Source organism: Sinohyriopsis cumingii, chromosome 2 (genome assembly GCF_028554795.1).
Source record: "Sinohyriopsis cumingii isolate HCF-2022 chromosome 2, ASM2855479v2, whole genome shotgun sequence".
NCBI lineage: Eukaryota > Metazoa > Mollusca > Bivalvia > Unionida > Unionidae > Sinohyriopsis > Sinohyriopsis cumingii.
The window spans coordinates 120,415,383-120,428,715 of NC_142962.1; the positions used below are offsets into that span (position 1 = coordinate 120,415,383).

Sequence of the window (13,333 nt, forward strand, 5' to 3'; positions counted from 1 at the left end):
TTTAGGTCCAAGAGATTGGGGAAATAATAAATAAATGAATGAACAAATACACAAACAGAAAGGCAAAATGCTACATCTCCCAACATAACTTCACTGTTGTTTGATAAAAAAGCAAATTAAAATGATGAAACTTGTACTCCTATATGCTGATTTTCACCACAAATTACAGATAACTGCAAAATGCTAGTGTAACTTTTCTTGCAATCATAACATGCTAACAAGTTTTATATTTCTTAGAAAAAGATTTGCAGAAAGAAAAGTTTTAGTAAATTATGATACTCTTTTGAATACATCACATGATCACCGTAACATCTGGGATATAAGCCAACTACCTCCTGAATCCAGCAAAACTAAAAAAGAAAATTCATCTTTTCTCTCTAGATCATAAAAGCAAAGGGCAATAACTCTTGCTTATTACCTCCAGTTACCACCACTAAAGGTAACTAGATATTAGGCTTTGCTTCCAAACAACACCATTGTATAAGACACCTTCTATCAATCCAAGCTAAATTTGTGTTCAATTTTAACCATCCATCTCACATATCAGAATTATGGACTGGCTACATCGATCAGTGTGTCATACCCCATCCTAATCCCAAGAACTGGATGTCACGAAAGACACTTTGTGTTTGGTAAAAACAGGAAAGGACACGTCATCTATTCATGTTCGGCATTCAAACTGATACTGGCTAAAATCATATAGGTCATGTATGCGTCCAACATTGATTATTTCAGTATTTTTATAATTTGATTCAACATACCTTTAAATTTCAACTGTTCACTTTATTTGGATCCTCATATATCTATATTCCTTTGGAAGGTCATTATATACACACCAAAAGAAGCACACAAAGTAAAATCAATTTTAAGTATGTGGACATTTTTGGATGAGATCAACATACAGGTGTGATCCAGTACAAACTGGATTGAATGTTGCACACTGTGATGTCACAATGAAAGCTACTCACGTTGATAAACAAATTTGTACTACCATATATTGTGATGATTAGACCTGACATGCTCTTTTCTTGACCCAGTTTAGTACATGGCCACCACTGTTAAAGTCCATAGCGATCGATACTTTCCATCTGGAAGTTTCCTGATGACAGTTAAGGTGCAGAGGATTCAATAATCAGGATTTCATAGACTTTGGTTAAACAAAATTTGTATTAAATTTTAAATCAACAATTAATATTTAAGATTAGTAAATGCTTGACCTGTATGGATTTTGCTGTAGTATACATTCATTGTTTTTCCCATATTATCACTGTGTGTTATATAGTTCTGTTTAATGAACAAGAGTCCCCTGAAGGGACTAATGCTCTACTGGCAAAATGAATTTCAAGGAATTCAAGATACAACCATTACTTCTTTTTAACTGCTACGTGTTGAAACCATCTCTGATATTCTTGAAGAATAAAAAGATTTTTAAGATGGTTATCATAGCAGCCATACTGGATGTAACATCAGCACCAAATTTGTTTATGACTAAGTAGACACTGTTAAGTACTCTTCTATTGAAATCTTGTGACTTTCCATTGATAACAAAATTTTAAAGATGGCTGCCAGGGTCAGCAATAATAGATGTAAGATCAATCCAATTTTCTTTAAAACCAACTAAACATTATAAAAAGTCTTCTAGTTAAAATTCATATCAACATGACCTTCTTTTCAAGAGCAAAAGTGATAACAAGTTTTGAATATAGCCACTGTAACCATATTGGCTAAGTGGGACAACTTTCATTTAGTATCAACTAAACTTAACACCCTATGCTGATATGACTTTAGATTTAGAGGTAACTGGGGTGGGATTTTAAAGATGGTAGCCATATTGGAGGTCAGATTGGCAACAGTTTCATCGAAACCAAACTTTACATCATCTGTAAAAATCTCAGGTCAATATAAGTTTCTGTTCAGGAGGTGTAGCAATAGCAACATTTTTGAGATGGTCACTTTGGCATAAATGTTGGATGTGCGAGTGGTATCATTTCATTTAAGACCAACTAGACATCATGTTAAGTCTTGGAGCGAAAATCCAATGTTTGTATGATTTTCCGTTAGGTGGAGTTGTGATAACAAGATTTTTAATATGGCTGCTGTGGTGGCCATACTGGATGCCCAAGTGGCACCATTTTCATTTGAGACCATCTAAGCCATGGAATGTACATGTGTGTAAAGTTTCATACCAATCCTTGAAGTAGTTTAGGATAAGTAGTGATAAATTTCTGCTAATGGATAGGCTGACCATGGACAACAGACTAAAAAGTAAAGTTAATTTTAAACTAACCTGACATTTAAAATTTGTAAATTTTTTAGTTGCTCTGTAATGCTGGCTACTACTTTCCAGGAGGGAATAAGATTTTTAGACAAATCCAGGTCTTCAATATTGGGCATAGTCCGTAACAGTTCTTCAGGTGTAACACCTGCTCCATAGACCAGCATATCCCTCAAGGAAACTTCCTGTAGTAAATCTAGCTGGCTGAAAAATGAGATTTAATACATTAGTGAATTGTTATTGATTTATGTGGTACAAAAAAAAACATATTAAGAACTTTGAAATGTATTCAAGGAACATGGTTGCATAAGTATAACACCTGAAATCTCACCTAAAGGCAAAACTTGAACCAAGGTATGATGTCCAGACAAGTGGATGAGTAGACAAGGGAAGCACTATATACCCTACCACTACCATTGTGGAACATAAATAGGGCAACTGAAATGAGGCAAAAAAGGTGACCAACCACTCCATTTTAAATTTGATTTCCCCAAATTTTGTGAATTTTAATGTGAAGGACATGATTGGCATCAATATGTAACAATGAAAATAATCTAAGAACCTGACAAATCAAAAGAAAAATTCAAACATGTACAAATAAGAAACACCGATCAAATTCAAGCATTCTGACAAACACTAGTTTACCAGTGTTGTACAATTAGAGTTAGAGAGGGTGGAGCCGAGTCACTGCACAACCAATAAGCTCTTAATTGAACCAAACTGTTGTATATATATGACAAATAATATCTAGTGATTTATTTCTTTTGTGATCTTTTGTAACATGTTTCAAAATGAATTTGTTACATCCATCCAAATAAAATTAATTAATTAAAGTTTCCTTGATTTATAATCATAATTCACTGCATAGCATCATTCCCAAAGAAGCCTCGGTGCTTCTAGTCAAAGCAGTCAATTAGAACTGTTCTCGTCAGCACAAGCTTTTACATCTGTACGCATAATGTTATGAAAAAATGCTCTCAATTCAATGTACTACTCCATCATTAATTTAACATTCTTGTAAGTTGTCGTATGAATTTCAGACGTGAAAAAGCATCTAGAATAAGTTTCTACAGAAAATATGTGTTACTGTACAAATGATATGAAAAATCAACCACTGTTCCTGAAAGTTTGTGGAATGAAAATGTTTTAGTAAATTTTGCATCTCTGAGACTATTTACCCAGTGACAATAAAATTTGTAAATAAACATTGCTACCTCCTGAATATAGCAATCTTCTAATGATGAAACTTCTCTTTTCCATCTACATAACATGCAAAGGGAAAAAACTCTTATCCAATACTTCCCCTTGCCACCTCAAGGTGGCTATCCATCAACGGGATGTTTACTAGTTTAAACTGAGTATATACATCAACATGGATGCTCACATTTGTGGGGTGGGGTAGGGTGGGAGAGTTTAATAGTTATATTATTGGGTATGTATTCTTGGAAGAAAATAATTTACAAAAAAATGTACTTCCTACATCAAATACATTTCTCAAGCACATTCATGTTAGGAGAATAGGCAAGAAATGCAAGAGTATCCTATCATTATCTTCAAGGAAAGAAGGGCTGAATTTCCCCAATTGTAGGATAATCTGTTCTCCATATATGAGGACAGTGCAAGCAATGATCATGTAGCAACAGTACCCAAACAAGAGAAAATAATGATTTTTCTTTACCGAACTAAAATGTTCCAGGTGAATCCAGTGAAAGCACTGTCCCCAGTCTCATGGGGAGATTGTGCTGACATCAAACTGGGTAACTGCCACTGATTTATTATGTTCAATTCTCATCTCTGCAAAGTGAGAGGATGCTGATAAAAGCTTAAAAAAGTTGACTGCACATACCAACCAACAGCTTACATTATGTCTTGGATAGATACATGATATCTGAATGTAAGGCTTCCAGAGAACACTCCAAGCTCATCAGCCACAATCTTCATGAGGTTAGGTTTGGGGGCTGATTTACTGGATAAATTCCTATCCACCTTATAAATCAGCATCGTTTTCATGCTGATTGCCATAATGTTTTTGTCCAAGCCATCTGCTAAAAGTCAACAAGTGCATGTGACACTAGCATGACAAGAAGATGCTCAGAAAAAAGCCTTGGAGTTACTGAGATTCTGGACCACTTCAGACAGGCAATCTGTAATCTACTTGGTCTTCACTGACTGCTGAAGTATATGACAGTAAGGTTGATTATCCTCATTGTCCAACTAGACCAAAGCCTTTGCTATCTTCACAACTTGAAAATTGGCTAATAACATGGTAAATTTCTTGCACAGCTGCTTGAGATTATATACTTGCATTCACTGTAAGGGTTGTTCATGTCCAAGTAAAACACTAAGAGGGCATGGATGAGGCAGTGGGGCATATGCCAAAGTTTGTCTTGCTGGTATTAATGGGTGAGGAATGTGCTGGATGGACAGTCAGCTAAGGAACTTCTATGGGTGGAATGTGTTGTGAAATGGACAGACTGCCTATATGGATTCCCATATGGCTCTACATACCACAGAATGGTCTGCTGGTATGTGCCATGGCTCATCAGACAAATGGACTGGCTGGTTTGCAAATGGAGTGGCAGTGTATGGAGTGGTAGGATGCCCATATGGACCATCAAGATGTGACAAATATCCCATGCCCCCAGACTTACAGGCCCAGAGGCCATGCTCAGACATGCAAGAAACTTATAGCCAATGGGCTACCAAAATCAGATAAGACATTCTTCCATTCATTCCATGCCATTATTTGAGCTTTGTGGCAGATGTAGGGGAGACAATCACCTGACACTAACAAATGTACCGTTGTTTCCTGTACCAGTCAATACATTGGCACTTCCAGCAATGTCTTGGAATGATGCAGAGTCAGCAATCACTTGTTCTTCAATTTCTAACTGATCAGATAGTACAGCTGGTGATTAATTTGATTGACTGTTTCTCTCTGTCTCACTCTGTGTCTCTCTTTGTATCTGTCTCCCTGTCTCTGTCTTCCTCTCTCTCTGTCTTTCTGTCTCTCTCTGTCTGTCTACCTGTCTCCCTCTGTGTGTCTGTCTCCCTGTATCTCTGTCTCTCTCAGTGTCTTCCTCTCTGTGTTTCTGTCTCCCTCTGTCTCCTGCTCTCTCTCTCTGTATCTCTCTGTCTCCCTCTCTGTCTGTTTCTCTATCTCTGTCCCTCTTCTGTATCTCTCTGTTTGTGTCTCTCTCTGACAAAAGCAACAATGTGCAATATGTTGTCATAGTGTCTTCTTTTCTGTTGAATGCAGCACCAATTCAGATGTCTATAACTTTATGATAGTTTACAGAAAACGTAGGATGGTGTGTGATTCATACCGTGTCACTGGTGTCAATCCGAGAAAAGTACCCAATCTGATTAATGTATTATTCTGGATATGGATTCATCTGGAGTGTACGTCAAAGGGCTAACTCTTCTATTATTTATTCCCTTCATTCATTTTTATACTGAATTCAACTAAAAGGCAAAATTCTGACCTCAAAAGATAAGATCATCCACCACCACCACTGCCCCAAAAGTTCACCATGTCCAATTAAGTTTTAATGAATACTGTTTGGTGTACTTGCTGAAAGTTTATGCAAATAAAGTTCAATGTTAATAATTCTTTTTAAATAACAGCACACATACACACACACACACACATGGATTAGCACCGTTTAATTTACCTATAGCTGATTGATTTTGCTAAAAAATGTACAAGAAAACATCCAGAAAGGTACTAATAATTTTTAAGATTGTTTGGTAACACTTAAAAAAGTATTTTCAATAAAGTTTTCAGACTCATTCAAATTATACCAACATGGACAGACATTCCCATGTGTAAATCCATAGGACTGAATATCTACAATAACTCAAAGTCACAAATTATTTTTTTGAATAGATTAATAATTTTAAAATCCACATTTTTCTTATACATATACTTATTAGTCAAGGGAAGCATAAGTCGAAGGTCATTCCTTCAAGGGATAAAAGTATTGACTAACACAGCCAAAAATATGCTACAGTGGTTTAAAAGGGAAATATTTTTTTAAAATTTGATCCCTGAGACCACATTCCCAACTAAATTACTCAAGTTTTACTCACATCCAAATCAAATAAGACAAGACAAAAGATGAGTTTAACAGTGTCAACAGTGACTAATAACTGCCAATTATTTTTTTTACAAAATTGTTTACTTTAAACCCACCAAAATCTTTGGCCGAGATAGGTGGTCTAGAACTAATGTTATTATGCAGAAACCTTTTAAATCACAATGACTTTGACATTTGGCCTTTTGACCCCAAACTCAATAGATTTCTCTCTAACCTAAAGTGTAAATCATCCACACAATATGATGAAGATACATGGTTGGACATAGAAGTTTGTGCAATAAAAACAACTTTCATTTTTAGGACATGGAAACCTTGACCTTTGAACATTTTGATGTTAATGTCAATAGACTTCGACCTTTCTATAATGCTATACATTCACAATGTTTAATCTAGGTCTGTGATGTAGAACTAAATGTATGGTACAGAAACTCTTTTTAATCTTTCTATCTCATTGACAATAACCTTTGACTGCTAATCAATTGGCTTCCTATTTACATTTAGTGCAAGCCACCCTCAAGTCTGGTCTGAAAAAGTAGAACTACATGAAATATTATTCTGTCAAAAACACTGTTCTGCTTTCAGTTAAGTTACCTTGACCTTTAGCTGTTTTACCCCTAAATAGATGGACTTTTTCCTTTCAACAAATGCAAGCTATTTACAACATCTGGTATTAATAAACTCAAGTTGTTGTGCAGAAATGAAATTTGGTTGGATGGATAGATGGATGGATTGATGGATGGATACATGATATACTCAGCCTTATGATTGGTGTATCATGTGTCCAACTTTTCCACCTATGTGGGCTAGTCAATTGGACCTATTTTACTAGTCTAAAGATTTTGATATATACCTATTTACCAAGTTTTATTGAAAATATTTGATAAATAAAGCCTATTAACAAGCTCAGCCAATCTGATGCAAGATCACCTCATTAATATGCATGCATCTAAGACATCACCAAAATTCAATGGTGATTTAAGCTTATTTATCAAGTTTGAGCAAAATTCATTTTAAATTTGGTTTCCATACTTGTAATAGGCTCATCCAATCAAATATATGATTATTTTAAAAAAATATGTGGTGATCTTGCTCAGAATCAAACTGATGAAACAAGACTATTTAACAACTTCAATGAAACTCTGAATGTAAACAGTCACTAGTGTATTGACAAGCTCTGCTAAAATAGATACAAGATCACTTCACAAATATCCATGCAAGTTGCCCATTATCAAACTTGTCAGTGATTATTATATAACACCATTTTTCAAGTTTGATCCAAATCAGATCAGAAATGTGGTCTTTACATTGGCAACAAGCTTAGCCAATCAGACGCAAGATCATCTCATAAACTATCTGTGGATCTTGGTCATTACTGAAAACATTCAAATCTCGTATTCAACATTGGATCAGAAATGGCCAGAAATATGGCCTCCATTTAGATTAAAAGCTCAGCCAACCAGATGCAAGATCACCTCATTAATATTGTCATAGACTCAGCACCAACTAGCACTGCATTATAATGCAGTAGGGAGTGGAATGTTTTGCTACATCTTGCGATGTCTATATTTATATGAGTAAAGTGATTTTATTTGTTTGAAGATATTGGTGTTAATTGTTTAGCTCCTTGGACCTTATGTAGTATGAGATCCAGTGGCAATGGAGGGTTACTTTCTCTCTGAGCAGAGAATGTTACAATCTCAATAGCTTCTCCCTGCATATGAAAATGCACCCCCTTCACAGACAATTTCTCAAACCTCCTGTGATCCATGGAGTCAAATTATACAGAACTACATGTTGAATAATCCCATATTAATTATGTCTGTAAGAATCTCTGTCAATCAGTTTCAGCTATCAGCAGTTACCATATCAATTTTGGCTTGAAAAAAGTTAGAAAATGTATGGTCAGTACCATTTCACATGCAAAAAATGCATGCCAATATTACATTATGTAATTCCAAATGTCTGTTTCTCCATTTTGTCATTGCTTCAAAGAACTATCACCAGGCATTTAGTAAATATGGAGTTTGTCATTGCTTGTATTTTGTAGTAAATAAACTATTATGGACATAATCAAGTTCTTGTCAATGACAATTGCTGTTCAAAGATTGCAGGTATGTGGTTCATTTATATTTATATGCAAATGAAGTCACAGTCAACTTAATGTCATCAATAATACAAAAAACATGCTGACACAAGATAAAAAATGTTTGATGATTCATTAATTCAATTATAGGATGGCATTATTTTCAGCCTACTTGCATCCTCCCTAACAACCCCATGTCTTTAGCTGCCATTATACCCTGTCACTGATCTGTCACAATTTCTCAACTGGAGAACTGTTTTTGCTGCTGAAAACTTATATAGTTAAGTAACTAAAGTCTAAAAGCTCAGAGTGTTTATACAGTGTATCAAATTGCACATACAAATGTTCTATAGATTACAATGCTTTGAAGTTTATTCCTGTACAGCCATTATCATAAGGATAGTGGACGAGGTCTGCCAGTTTGCCCAGACTGATTAATCAATGGATGCAGTGTGCTAAATCTGACTGGATGAGTACTGTCATGTATTTAAAGACCAAAGAGCATTTGATGTGGCAACTTTACATGTCTATCAATGATTATCAACTATGTGCTCTCAATCAGTACCCATGTTACTGTGTGTGCATGTGCGAGGAAAGGGGAGGGGGCAAATTCAGTAAGACATTTCTCTTAGCCAATGAAATTTAACCTATAGTTCTTTGGGATGTTAGCCAATGAAATTTATCATCCTATAGTTCTTTGGGTATGTTAGCCAATGAAATCTATCACCCTATAGTTGTTTGGGTATGCTAGCCAATGAAATTTATCATCCTATAGTTCTTTGGGGATGTTAGCCAATGAAATTCTTCCTTCTATAGTTCATTGGGGATGAGCACATTCTATTCAGTAAGCTCTGATGCACTCAATTCAGTCAGATTAAAACATACAATAATGAACTTGTGTCTTTATTTGGAGTCTTTCTCAACAGGCAAACAAAAGGGCACAAACATAAATGAACCCTTGAATTGTATAATTTTCTAAATAATTATCACTATTTCAACCAATGAAAAAACATGGAGTATATGTGTATGAAGCCAAACAAATATTTTTTAAAGATAACATCTTTCCATGTTGATTCTTGTGTTATGTTGTGTTATGTTCATGAAACATTTTTGTTGAATTGACTTTGCTGTTGAGAGGAACTTCTTCAATGAACTCCCCTTAGCAGACAGGAAGTAGCAGTCACTTACAATATGCATTTATTTCATTCATTATCAACTTTGTCATAAAGCATGGTAATATAAACCCATTTTTAAAGTTTGTTAAAATTAAGATCGGAAATAGGACCTCTTTAAAAGTAAGAAGTCTAGCCGATAAGATCTTGTTTATTATCAAAGTTCATGGTGACATAAGTCCAGAGTTAGAATATGGCCTGAACCCACAAAGATTTTCCACAAAAAGGCCCTATTTACAGCAGGCCATAAATCACAAAGATTTCCCAAGGTCTTGAATAATTTATGATCACTTTATTATTTTCTTTCACATGACTGTAATTACGATAATTCTTACTGCATAATTATTCTTCTTTTTCATTACAGGAGTAACAACCTCTTCATTTTACATCCGATCTCTCCCAGAGTTCAGGGATACAGTTAGGACAACTGCACTTTTCGAAGTTCCCCTATATTTATTCAGTTTCTTTTTTGTTGATAATACATTCTTTTTCCAAGATGTATTGCTGGGGTGGGTGGGAGTAGAATGATAGTTTCTCAGATCCCAACAACTGTAGGGACAGAACTTCCATGGCATTAATTTGGAATATGTAAGTTTTGGGACAAGACAGATTTTGTTTTCCTGTTCTAATAAGCCCAAAAATATAAGTTTGTTTCCTGTTGGCTGACCATCCATTTTCCACTGCCGACCCTAGCACTTTTTCCTGCCTGGTGTGAAAAAAAGAAAATTCCCGAAATTGATTTGTGCATCTAATTGTGTAATTGATCTGGTTAAGCCGTGGTTGAAATGCTTAGTACATTATATATACTAAACATTATAATACATATAATTTCTTTTAATAAATTACAACTTACCTACTTACCCTAACTTTAAAACTAGTGCAATAGGAAACATATCGGGGGTGGGGCTAATTATTATTCCTGTAGTCCTCATACCTTTGCTTCTCGTTCGTCTTTTTTGCTCCAACCATTTCAACAACAGTCTGTTTCTTGTTGGCACTTAAAACATATAAATCTTCAATGATCACACCCGCATTTTCATCTTCTGTCCTTCCATATCTGCTAATGATGGCTTTCAAACAGTTTATACCGGCCTTGACTTTATTTGGTCGGATGAAAGATCCTGATGTGGGTTGGCTGAATAAAATATTGGCATGTATTTAACATTCAATAATATACTTCTGCATATATGTTTACACTGATCTAGATGATCATGATGGCATCAATGGCAATGGTGATGAAGATGACACCAAATCGAGCAGTGATACATATCATGAAGATAACCAATGGCAATGGTGATGAAGATGACACCAAATAGAGCAGTGATACATATCATGAAGATAACCAATGGCAATGGTGATGAAGATGACACCAAAGAGAGCTGTGATACAGATGATGAAGATAATGAAAGTTGGTAAGCTGTTTGCAGGGCTGAAAAAATTTGTCCATGAGCCTCTGATAAGTTACAATTTACAGGGCATGTTTCTTATCCAAAATTTAAATTTGAAAAACAACAAAAAATTTGGATGTATGCACAATTTCAAATAATCTTTGCTTTGGAGTATAAATGATTAAGCTGAAAATTCATGCAGTTCCAGCACTTCTGAAATAAAAGAAATGACTTGTATTTCATGATTTCAAAATCCTAATTGTAGTTTTAAATTAAAATTAAATTTTAGTTTTACAACCAAATTCATCAACAGATCAGGTCAAATTAATATCTGAGTAAGTTAGCCACCATTTAAATCATCATATCATCAAATACATCTATAATATTTTTATATGATTCTTAGACCTTTTGTTATGGTAGCTCCACTGAAAGTGCCATTAACTGTTGCTTTATATAATTCTGAGAATTATGATTTTACCAATTCCAATTCCAATTATCAATGTAGATGATACTATGTAAATTATTAGATTTTACTGTAAAGATGGAATGTTAAATTCACAGATGTACAACACTTTGCAATTAATAGAGACTTTATTGAGCTATTTTTCGTTATTAAATGATACCCAGAAAACAGGAAATGAATGATTTAGTCTTCTGTCCACCTTGTTTGAAAGTATCTTTTCCCTTGGTGTGATCCATCATGTTTTCCTCTGTTTGAATTGTCCCACTCTACACCAAGCCATACACCTGGAAAAAAAAATATTCACATAAATATAACTGTGATCATTAAAGCTTTTCAAAAGCTTGAGATAAACAAGAGGCCCACGTGGAGCCATGATGCTAGAATGCATCCTGTAAAATAATGTGCAAACTGGTCAAGCAGTTTTGAGAAACTGCAAATAGCTATTGTAAATAGGAGATACACAATATACAATAGGCATAGGACAATACTGTAAGTTCACCCGGCCTTATGGTTATGTGATCTAATAGCTAAACAAAACAAATCAAAACAAAAGTTAAACAAATCAACTATTCATATAAGTTCATATATATAACAAAATTTAGCAAACATCCCCCCTCCAAACAAGAACACTAAAGCTCCAATCAGTATTTTTTAAATAACTGGATATTTCACTCCAGGTTTGCAACTAATCAGATTTAAATAGGGTCATCACAGTTTATGATACTGAATTAAGCCTTATCCATCAAAGATTTATTATCCTTTTAAGAATGCTGAAGAGCATGGACCTAGATCTGCCATATAGGTATATGCTATTGGCAGGCAATGATGGGAAATTTGGGCCTATGCTGTTTGCAGTGATGGTAAACCTGGATCTATGCTGTCTACCGTGATGGGAAATCTGTGACTAAGCTGTCTGCAGTGACTGCAGTGATGGGAATTCTGTGCTGTCTGCAGTGATGGGAAATCTGTGCCTAAGCTGTCTGCAGTGATGGGAAATTTGGGTCTATGTAGTTGGAAGTGATGGTAATTCTGGGTCTATGCTACCTGCAGTGACGGTAAATCTGGATCTATGTTGCCTGCTATGATGGTAATTCTGTGCCTAAGCTGTCTGCAGTGATGGGAAATCTAGGTCTATGCTGTCTGCAGTGATGGGAAATTTGGGTCTATGCAGTTAGAAGTGATGGGAATTCTGGGTCTATGCTACCTGCAGTGATGGGAAATTTGGGTCTATGCAGTTGGAAGTGATGGGAATTCTGGGTCTATGCTACCTGCAGTGATGGGAAACCTGGGTCTATGCTGTCTGCAGTGATGGGAAACCTGGGTCTATGCTACCTGCAGTGATGGGAAACCTGGGTCTATGCTGTCTGCAGTGACGGTAAATCCGGATCTATGTTGCCTGCTATGATGGTAATTCTGTGCCTAAGCTGTCTGCGGTGATGGGAAATCTAGGTCTATGCCGTCTGCAGTGATGGAAAATCTGGGTTTATGATGCCTGCAGTAATGCAAAATCTGGATCTATGTTGTCTGCTATGATGGTAATTATGTGCCTAAGCTGTCTGCATTGATGGGAAATCTAGATCTGTGCTGTCTGCAGTGATGGGAAATCTGTGCCTAAGCTGTCTGCAGTGATGGTAAATCTGGATCTATGCTGTGTGAAGTGATGGGAAATCTGGGTCTATGATGTTTGCAGTGATGGTAAATCTGTGCCTAGACTGTGTGCAATGATAGGAAATCTGGGTCTATGCTGTCTGCAGTCATGGTAAATCTGGATCTATTCTGTCTGCTGTGATGGGACATCCATGCCTAAGCTGTCTGCAGTCATGGGAAATCTGTATATATGCTGTCTGCAGTG

General features: G+C 35.7%; 1 protein-coding gene across 1 annotated transcript in view; it reads right to left on the reverse strand.

Annotated features, from left to right (window-relative positions):
* The window catches only part of LOC149805703 (tubulin-specific chaperone E-like), a 39,998-nt gene that overhangs the window by 20,582 nt on the left and 6,083 nt on the right, over positions 1-13,333 (reverse strand). Inside the window, exons 3-5 of the mRNA XM_089950369.1 lie at positions 11,681-11,765; positions 10,565-10,765; positions 2,288-2,479 (exon numbers count right to left, since the gene is read on the reverse strand). Of these exons, the coding sequence (XP_089806495.1) occupies positions 2,288-2,479; positions 10,565-10,765; positions 11,681-11,765 (478 nt within the window). The remainder of the gene's footprint in view (positions 1-2,287; positions 2,480-10,564; positions 10,766-11,680; positions 11,766-13,333) is intronic.